Below are 10,528 nucleotides of genomic sequence, written 5' to 3' on the forward strand. Positions count from 1 at the left end.
TCCTTTACAAAAGTAGGTGTGGTAACAAAACGTTATTTTGTGATTATACTTTAACTCATCTTTAATATCTAGACATATCAATCGTAATAATTGGAAGGAAAAATTACTGGTCAATGTGTTGGATAGAGCAGGGAAAACATAAAATAGAAAAGTTTAAAAAAAAATTCTGCTCTCAACATATTCCATAAGAGCTTTCTTTCATCTCCATACTACATGAAATGGTCTGAGCAATAATTGCCTACTACTGCCAAGCTTGTCTTTTCAGAACATTTCCACAGACAGTTTGGAGTGCATCAGACCAACTAGCAATATGCCTGGTCCTCCTGGCTATGATAAATCCAGCCCAGTATCCACTTCATATGGTTATTATACGATGGTGGGCAGTATGCACAGATTTCTTACCTACTATTAAGTGTTTCAACAGCCCAACAACACCTGGCTCTCCTTTAATGTCCCTTAAGGTATAATAATGTGCGAGGCTTTTGGTGGTTCGTAATGCGCCAAATTGCCACGCGCAAACAGGACAAATCTGACCTGCGGTAAAAACCACTGCAGTGCATCATTTGTGACGCCTATCTGACACAAAGTTGATGAATCTGCCAAAAGAGACCTAGACTACTCTCCCAACAATTTTCACAATCTATCAACAACTTACAAAATGTAAAAGAAAAGGCACAGTAGATAATAATAATAAGATATAGTAAAATACATTACGGAAACATATCGTATAAGATATGTTATGTATATAGGCTTTAGAAATATCCCACAAAACATAACGTATTATATATTTGTGTGTGTGACAAATTAGAATAAATGCACGAGCCAAGGTTTAAAATACACAAGGGTCATTACAAAGGTACGGAAAATGATAAACAGCGAACAAGGATATCCGGTATTCCCGGAAATCCTTTATTTGGCATCGGTGCTATGGCCGAATACACTGCGCTAGCAGGCTTGCTACTTTGACGTTTATGTTTGGCAAGGTCTTAATTGATCAACCGGCGTTGTTTTATACTTGACAGTTTTTGCATGGAATTTGCTCCAGCGTTTTCGTGGCACACATTCAATAACCGAACCAATGCAATGGCTGTCCGGGTTTGAGCTTAATTTCTAATGCTAATAGCTAGCTAGCCATCAAGCTATACAAAAGAAAGGAAACTAGCTAGCCAAGCTAGTTAGCCAATGTTACCTTGGTCCTAGCTATCTAACTACCCATCCGAGAATTGCTTAAGGTATTTTGTTGCCCGAAAACAGTTGGACAATATAGACAGTAGTATTAGCTTGTTGTCGTTTTCAAGGGAAAGCATCTATCGGATAATTCCGAGTCTCAATGCCCGAACAAGGCCCGAGAATGAATGGTTTTTCCCTTGGCGAACTATGCTGGCTGTTCTGTTGCCCTCCATGTCCCAGTCGTATAGCGGCTAAACTGGCATTTCTCCCCCCGGAGCCCACGTATTCCGTGCACACCGATGCTAACGGGACCAGTAGTTTACATCTAACCGAGCGCGCGGACTGGCAGTACTCCCAGCGGGAACTGGATGCTGTCGAGGTGTTTAACACCAGGACCAGTAGGGGTAACCGGGTTGGCTGCATGTTCGTACGCTGTGCCCCGAACAGTCGGTACACATTGCTTTTTTCTCACGGCAACGCAGTAGACCTGGGCCAGATGTGCAGTTTCTACATCGGCCTTGGGTCCAGGATCAACTGCAATGTATTCTCCTACGATTATTCAGGCTACGGTGTCAGTAGTGGTAAGCCGTCGGAGAAAAACCTATATGCAGACATCGAGGCGGCTTGGCAGGTGCTGAGAAACAAGTGAGTTTGAAAACTGGTGTTCAATTGTGTGTGTGCGTGCTTTTCTTTTTCTCCAACACATCTGTAATGACATGCACAGCTAGCCTAAATACGTAAGCAACGACAATGGTGCTGCCTTGAGCTTTGTTCCTATCCTCCTCGCGAGGAAGTGTTCCCATGGCAACTGTAGTGTCACGCACCCCTGCATACTCCCCACACAAGCGCACTGTTTTGTATATTGAAGAAAAGTTGATTAATACATGGGTCCACCTTTTTATGATTATTAAAAAATGTAGCGTTATTGTTTGGAATGCAGACCCTATAACAACTCCCCATTAACACTGGCTGAAAATGATTACAAGCTCGAAGTTTGCCATGGTCTGAATTGTAAAGATCTTAAACTGAACCTGCAACACTGACCTGTAATGGTGACTCATCACCTCATGCTCCAAACGCTTATTTCCATAAATGCAGTCAGGCCCTTTCTACGCAGTTATGAGCAGTTATGAGCAGTTATGAGCAGTTATGAGCAGTTATGAGCAGTTATGAGCTCTCCAGAGAGAGAGCTGCCCCAGTTGAGATGATCGTCCATCAGACACTGCATGTGTAATACTGTGACTGAGGTACTTGGAGCCTGTGTTGCTGTGGTACTTGTTCAGATATGCTTTGCTTAATACGCATTTCAAAACGCTTTCAATTCCATCCTGATTCCTACAAAGTTAAAACAAACGGTTTATAAAAAATAATAATTGGCCAAAGCCTTGTTTTTCAAACAGAAGTTGGAAAATTTAGTCGGTCATGTGCTAATCTATAGTAAGCAGTTGTCAGCCATCACCTGCTGCTTTTATAGCTAGTTTGTAAGACTGTCAACCACAATCAGTTGCTTTGAAGCTGTCCACAGTGTAATTTGGCAAGACGGAATAAATCAAGGTGTTCAACAAAGGCATTTAACAAATGATTGCCTAGTTTTCAATGTTGCAGTTTGCCTGCTTCTTGCGTTGAAGTTATTTAATCTTAGAGACACAAGGTTTGTGTAAAAAGCAGTTTTTCTTTCGTTTAAAGTAATTGTTTCTCTGACAGTGTGTGATGTGTGAGTGAGTGACTGCTGAATTGCTGCTGTCAAGGTCCTGAACTGTGCTTCAGGTGAAGGTGACTCAGAACCGAGATGTTTATGTCACCGTGTTCCTGGAAAGATTTTCTGAGTGTAGCGAGCTTGAGAATTTTGTTATTTTATTTATTTAATATGAACGCGCTGGTTTTCTCCCTCACTCTAATAATAACCTTTCCTACGCCTCTCCAGAAGTCTACCTAATGCATTGTCATACCGATGTCCGTTCCTTGTGTTTCATTATGAATCTTCCGTTTGATAGATTGTGTTAATGTCACATTGGGAGGGTGTGATAGTGGTTCCTCCTCCAGGTCATCAAGCATGCAACATTTCATTATTGTGTGAACCTTCTGGAAGCTGCGCTCGGAGAGGGCTGACTGACCAAGTGTGAAAACACCGTTTATCATTTCATTTCTCTTCTGGGGGGCCGAGTGCCTGTGGTTCAGCTTCATGTTTATTCAATATCGTTTTAATTACTTTTGTTGAGGGATCGTTAAGGTAATGCCTAACCACAAGGCGCAATATACTCCAACTACCTTAGGGGAGAGTCTCTTGAACAGCGAATTAATGTTGAGGTATTGATTACATTGATCTCTGTCAGTGTACACGTAACCCAAGGACGTGCGTAGGACAGGTGACATTTAAGGTGTATAGCGTCAACGTCCGGGCTTTTTCATAGATTAGACTTTGGTTTTTCAAAAGAAGTAAAATACTTCAGAGGAAATGAATTGAGTACGTTGTCAAGAAGAACTGTGCTCTGAGTTCCTATTTCCCTGACAGATGAGTCGTGTCATGTTTAGGGTAGGAGTAGTGAGGAGTCTCCCTGGCAGGTGTTCCTGCCAAGGCCCTGCCCAGCATTGCGGGCAGGGCCAAAGGCTCTGAGGTAATCTAGTAGGATCCAGAGGGTTTCACCGGAGGGATTTAGTCCGGGCGTGAATCACAAGCTTCATTTGATATTAAGTTCCTCCTGAGGAGTTCCACAGTTCCTTGATAGCTTCTCCTCTGTGGCAGAGGAAATATATTTCTGATTTTTAATCTTAGTAAAAATGCTGTCAGTCGAGGGATGTGGAGCGTTCTGTAAGCCTGTGCAGTGGTTTTGTGTGAGGCCTCCTGATTTGAAGAGATTACCAGCCTGCAGGTGCAAGCTGTTCACACGAGAGGGGTCAACCAGGGTGTTAATCTATCCAAAGGTACAGCACTGCGGAAATCCCTGATCAGGACAATCAGGGTCACAGTCCATCCCAATCTGCCCGGATACAGGCGAAGCCTCTTTATAATCATTGTTGTCTTCCTGTAAAGTGCCCACCCCTCCCCTGCTTGTTGATCTGATTGGTCGACAGACGTGGTGAAAAGGATGGTTAAATCAATAGAGTGTCTGTTGGGTCAGACCCAGCATTGCAGTCAGACAGCTGGAACTTCCTCATCCTAGCAGGTCCTGGCACCAGGATGTCTGATTGCTCCGTTTAGCATTTTTCACTTTGCATTTTATCCAAAGTGACATACGTTTGTATAGGAATCGTTTTTGTATCTCATCCTGGTGGTTCCCAGTTTGCCTCCTAGGGCCCAGGTTACCCTTCCCCTCACAGTTGCTGTCTGTGTTTGCATGTCTGGACTGAATGTTCAGCTGACTTCCTCTCTGAGCTAGCGGTGTGCACCACTAAGGTTGTGTGAAAGCAAACGCCACTCATTAGAGTTCATTATGGCTCTTGCCCCTGCTGTTGGCTGCGAACATTCAGCTAATTACATTACACTAAATTATTCATTGGCCTAAGCCTTCCAGGCTGAGCTTTATCAATCATACTTAATTAATTTGACCCTCCTCCCCTGCAGTAGGCATGCGTGAACACTGAGCCATATCCGTTAGGGGTTTGGGTATTATGAAAGATAATTGAGAGAATTAAAAGTTTTCTGTAATGTCCATTGTCCCAGGGTCTAATCCCTCCAAGCTGTCAGGTCCTGTTAGGCTCATTATCAGATCAATCATCCACTCGCTGTCATGTTGCTGCCGTCTCATCAGGCCCCGGCCCTCGCCGCCCTGCACAGGGACCAGGCGTGACCCTGCCTCGGGGCCTCTGCTGAGGGGCAGAGAGACCTGGTTAACACCCCTGAATGGGTTTTCACTGGGCGTCCTGGTCTGTGCCAATTGTTTGGAATGACTGAAGTCTTCCAACTAAGTCTTATCACCTGAACTCTGGTGCACCCGGCTTCCTGCTCCTCCACCCGGGCATAGAAGAGAAGGATGGAGGTGTGTTGGAGAGGGGTGTGGAGGTGTGTTGGAGAGGGGTGTGGAGGTGTGTTGGAGAGGGGTGTGGAGGTGTGTTGGAGAGCGGGAAGAAGTGTGTAGGAGGGAAGGATTGGAGTGAGGGGAGGAGGTGTGTAGGAGGGAAGGATTGAGGTGAGGGCGGAGGAGGTGTGTAGGAGGGAAGGATTGAGGTGAGGGCGGAGGAGGTGTGTAGGAGGGAAGGATTGAGGTGAGGGTGGAGGAGGTGTGTAGGAGGGAAGGATTGGAGTGAGGGGAGGACGTGTGTAGGAGAGAAGGATTGAGGTGAGGGCGGAGGAGGTGTGTAGGAGGGAAGGATTGAGGTGAGGGTGGAGGAGGTGTGTAGGAGGGAAGGATTGGAGTGAGGGGAGGACGTGTGTAGGAGAGAAGGATTGGAGTGAGGGGAGGAGGTGTGTAGGAGGGAAGGATTGAGGTGAGGGCGGAGGAGGTGTGTAGAAGGCTGAGACTGACAGACATTATTAGGTCCAGTCGACCCGTCTCCAGGATCGAGGAGAGTGCGGTGGGACGCTTTATCATCTAGTGGTGTTTCTCATCAGTCTGGTTAGGTTTGTGAAGAGGAATTGATGTGTCTGGCTGGTCAGGTTCAAACAGCAGACCCCAGGCAGCACATAGCCCTCCCTCCCTCCCTCACCACCCAGGCTCACTACATCGCTGCCCGAGGCGTCAGCACAGTACCAGCTCTTCCTCTGACATGAGCCCGAGCACAGACCCTCCACCTGAAACACTGCAACATAACTCTCGTCATTCCTCATGACTTACACATCCTGATGAAGGCAGGAGGACCGCTGGAATGTCTTTGCGAGGTCTCGCCAAATGTCACCAGAAGTTCAAACGCAGTCATTTGAAGAGAGAGAGGCTCGGTGAATATCAGCGGGCCCTGCCCCCTGGTCACACAGACTCCATCCCAGGAGATGCCGCTCTGCATGGCAATAGAGCCTCCGTCTCTTTATCTGCACTGATCTGGAAATACAGTCTGAGCTCCCAGACGAGGCCCCTCCTCACAGAGCTGACCCTGAGGGGGTGTCACACCAGGGCAGAGGACGAGATGAAGGGCCTGGACTGGAATATCATAAATATATCTATAAAGCTGTCTATATATACATGCATATATACACACGCACATACAGTGCATGTATATTTCTGTACATATTTTTTCATTTATATAGGCCTAGCCAACAAGCAGTATATTTTTCACTTGAATATTGTCTTAAGTTTTAAGTCGTTTTCTGTATTTGTGTAGCTGTTTAAAACTGCACCGTTGAGAAATGTTGTTCGTCTTTTAATTTCATCATCATCATTTCTTTATTTTTTGCTTAACTTTTTTAGAATTTGTATTTTGTGCCTAAGGCTTTCGCACAGTACTGTACATATTCATGAAGTTATTCAATCTTTTCTGTTCTATGGTAAGAAAGAATGGATGGTAGTTATTAATAACCCTCCTGTGAGGGCTTAGACAAATACACAGCTCCCTCCTGAACCTCATAAAACCTGCTGCTTTTCATTTCTGACTTGTTAGTTCTGCAGAGTTGAAGAAGTTGGGCGAGGTGGATGGGAGGGCTGTTTGTCGTGAGATTGCAAGGGCATGATCGGTTTCGTGCGTCTCAAATCCGGAGGATTTGTTTCTTTGGGAGGGGGGGGGGGGGGGGGGCATTCAGTTTCGAGGGGAGCTGCCAGGGCTGGTAGACTCAAGGGAGGGAAGTCTCGTCCAGAAAATATCTGCAAATGTTTATTTTGGCTCCAGGGAACGGTTTCTCAAAACAGACTACTGTATATGGCCTTTATCCCACTAGCCTTCCTCTTTCTAACCATAAAACTCTTTAACGTGCTTTCAATGTCGTCCTCAACCCGCTGGCCTCTCCATGCAGCCGTGGAGAGGCTGTTAACAAGTGGCAGAACTGACCATCCACAGTGTCGACGCTAGGGCGAGGGAGTCAAAGGCTGACGTTTCGTGCTAACTCCACTTGTTTCCATGGAAGCTAACCAGTGGGTGTTTATACAGGCCAGAACACTGAGTTAGCATGTGGAAACTCTCTCCCTCTCCCCCCCTCTCTCTTTCTCTCTCTCCCCCCCCTCCTTCTCTCTCTCTCTCTCTCTCTCCCTCTACCCCCCCTTTCTCTCTTTCCCCCTCCCCCCCCCTCTCTCTCCCTCTCTCCCCCCCTCCTTCTCTCTTTCCCTCTCCCCCCTCTCTCTCTCTCTCCCTCTCTCCCTCTAACCCCCCTTTCTCTCTTTCCCCCTCCCCCCTCTCTCTCCCCCCCCCCTCTCCCTCTCTCCCCCCCCTCTCTCCCTCTACCCCCCCTCTCTCTCCCTCTCTCCCCCCCCTCTCTCCCTCTACCCCCCTCTCTCTCTCCCTCTCTCCCCCTCCCCCCCTCTCTCTCTCCCCCCCTCCTTCTCTCCGTCACCCAACTTCCTCTTTCCCTCTGTAGCTTTCCGTTCGAATCTCCAATGTTTGGACAAGTGTTTTCACTAAACACTGTTTCCTTTTCTCTTCACTCAGAGAATCTCTCCAGTAAGGAGAAGGTTGCATGGCCCCGGATGGGAATACTGTTTTCAGTTACTTCCAAAGACCTTTTAGAATTTCCTGTCCTCCTGACAGGAGCTCTCACCAGACCCGGTGTCTTCTTCTCTCCCCGGACCCCCTCCTGGCTGTATAGCCCTGCGCTCCAGCCCTGCTCTCCCCCAGGCGCTCCCCTTGCAGGCGGCCCAGCTGTACTGCGGCCTCAGCCTGCCACCCCAGCCCTGCCAGACAAACCCTGACCGTCTGGGCTCTGTGGAGCAGCAGCGAGTGTAATGAAACGGGCCCAGTCTTGCTGTGTTTCTTGGAGGGGATATTAAAAGGGAAGCGGGCTCGTCTCCTCCCCCCGGCCTCCCCGCTGACCGGGAGAGATGCCCCCAGCAAGGCCGAGCCACCTGATTTCCTCTGCTGGAAAGCGGAGAGAGCTGGATCACGAACTATGCTAATAAACCCTGTGGCTCGTGCCGAGGGGGGGAGGGGGGGGGCACACTCACTATTATTCCTATTTTCCCCTCCCTCCCTCCCCGCCCATCAGTGGAAGTGTGTCCTCTGGAAGGCCTGCAGTACAGCTGGTGTGGTGAACACTGGGCTGGAGGGTCTGGTTACTTGGTTGTTGTTACGTTAGAGACAGTTTCCCCTACGTTGCGTAGGGGTGTGTGTGTGTGAGAGTGTGTGTGCTCCCCTCTCGCTCTTATCACTCTTATCATTTTGGCATCTCTTACACACACACACACACACACACTACTCCTGTATCCCCAGGTCTAACAGTTGAGCCCCGAACCCCTCTTCCCAGCAGGGTTGAGTCTAGCTTGGGGAACATGTCAGCCCTCCCTCACTGGGGCTCAGCTGTTATGGCTGCTCTGGTCTTGCGCCCTGGAGGTATTAGTCTGGTGAAGTCTCTGCCACTGCCTGGGTCACATAGCTGGTGTGTTTGCATTCTGAGAGAGACCCTGCATACCTGAGACAGTACGTCCATACTGGAGAGCCTGCCAGGAGTAGAGAGAGAGAGAGAGAGAGGTAGAGAGAGAGGTAGAGAGAGAAGTAGAGAGAGAGGTAGAGAGAGAGGTAGAGACAGAGGTAGAGACAGAGGTAGAGACAGAGGTGGAGACAGAGGTGGAGGGAGAGGGGAGAAACAGAGACAGAGGTAGAGACAGAGAGGGAGAGGGGAGAAACAGAGAGAGGGAGAGACAGAGAGAGGGAGAGACAGAGAGAGGGAGAGACAGAGAGAGGGAGAGACAGAGAGAGGGAGAGACAGAGAGAGGGAGAGACAGAGAGAGGGAGAGACAGAGAGAGGGAGAGACAGACAGAGACAGACAGAGACAGAGAGAGAGACAGACAGAGAGAGGGAGAGACAGAGAGAGACAGACTCTGCCTCTCTTCTTTCTCTTTTTTTCTCTCTCTCTTTCCTCTGTGTTTTATAAGGCAGAACTGATTGAATAAATCTGTGTAAAGTCTGACTGATGTCTGTCAGGCTGCTGTGGAGCGTCTAATAAAAATGACTTTTATAGTGCTGACCCCCCCGCCCTCCTGCAGACCTGAGCAGTGCCTGCAGGCTGCAGCCTGGCGAGAGCTTCATCTCTCCAGCGCAGGCCAGTCACACTGTGACGGCTTTACAAGCACGTCATATTTTACAAGCCACACAGATTAGACATGCTTGTGTCGTGTCCTGAGTTTTATAGGTAGGAGTCATATTGGCTGGAAACAGAGTTTTATCTCAGCGTCGCTGAGTTGGCAGTGCTAAGCCTGAACGCTCCGTCGATAATGAAGACACATCTCACCATGACAACAGGCTGGATAACTGAGGCATGTTTTTGTGATGTAATCAGCTAACCCCTGCCCCTCCCTCCTTCTCCCCCGCCCTCTCCTTCTCCTCCCCCTCCCTCTCCTCCTCCCCCCTCCCTCTCCTCCACCCCTCCCTCTCCTCCCCCTCCCTCCCTCTCCTCCCCCTCCCTCCTTCTCCTCCCCCGCCCTCTCCTTCTCCTCCTCCTCCCCCCCCTCCCTCTCCTCCCTCCCCCTCCCTCTCCTCCCCCTCCCTCCCTCTCCTCCCCCTCCCTCCTTCTCCTCCCCCGCCCTCTCCTTCTCCTCCTCCTCCCTCTCCTCCCTCTCCTCCCCCTCCCTCCTTCTCCTCCCCCGCCCTCTCCTTCTCCTCCTCCTCCCCCCCCCTCCTCTCTCTCCCCCCCCTCCCTCTCCTCCCCTCTCCTCCCCCTCCCTCCTTCTCCTCCCCCCGCCCTCTCCTCCTCCTCCCCCCCCTCCCTCTCCTCCCTCTCCTCCCCCTCCCTCCTTCTCCTCCCCCGCCCTCTCCTTCTCCTCCTCCTCCCCCCCCTCCCTCTCTTCCCTCCCCCTCCCGCCCTCTCCTCCCCCTCCCTCTCCTCCCCCGCCCCCTCCCCCAGGTACGGAGTGACTCCAGAGAACATCATCCTGTACGGCCAGAGTATCGGCACGGTGCCCACGGTGGACCTGGCCGCGCGCTACGAGTGCGCCGCCGTCATCCTGCACTCTCCCCTCATGTCCGGCCTCCGCGTAGCCTTCCCCGACACGCGCAAGACCTACTGCTTCGACGCCTTCCCCAGGTGGGTGGGGGGGGGTGGGGGGGGGCTGGCGCCCAGCCCAGGTGGGTGGGGGGGGTGGGGGGGGGCTGGCGCCCAGCCCAGGTGGGTGATGAGGGTGGGGGGGGGCTGGCGCCCAGCCCAGGTGGGTGATGAGGGTGGGGGGTCTGGCGCCCAGCCCAGGTGGAGGTGTGTTTTAATCTTCTGTGTCAGCTCCAGAGATGGGTAGTGGAGGTGAAATACCGCGCTTTGCACAGGGTGGAGGGTTTGAGTGGGGGTCGGTGGTG

General features: G+C 50.2%; 1 protein-coding gene across 3 annotated transcripts in view; it reads left to right on the top strand.

The window, feature by feature from the left end:
• The first annotated feature begins 887 nt into the window (after window positions 1-887).
• Window positions 888-10,528, top strand: part of abhd17c (abhydrolase domain containing 17C, depalmitoylase) — a 17,575-nt gene continuing 7,934 nt past the window's right edge. For all 3 annotated transcript variants that reach the window (XR_009931480.1, XR_009931481.1, XM_062471120.1), the window contains exons 1-2: window positions 888-1,815; window positions 10,086-10,265. Coding sequence is in view for 1 of the 3 variants with exons in the window: in XM_062471120.1 (XP_062327104.1) it covers window positions 1,331-1,815; window positions 10,086-10,265 (665 nt within the window). In the remaining 2 variants the exon portion in view is untranslated. The remainder of the gene's footprint in view (window positions 1,816-10,085; window positions 10,266-10,528) is intronic.

The sequence above is a fragment of the Osmerus eperlanus genome, chromosome 10 (genome assembly GCF_963692335.1).
Source record: "Osmerus eperlanus chromosome 10, fOsmEpe2.1, whole genome shotgun sequence".
NCBI lineage: Eukaryota > Metazoa > Chordata > Actinopteri > Osmeriformes > Osmeridae > Osmerus > Osmerus eperlanus.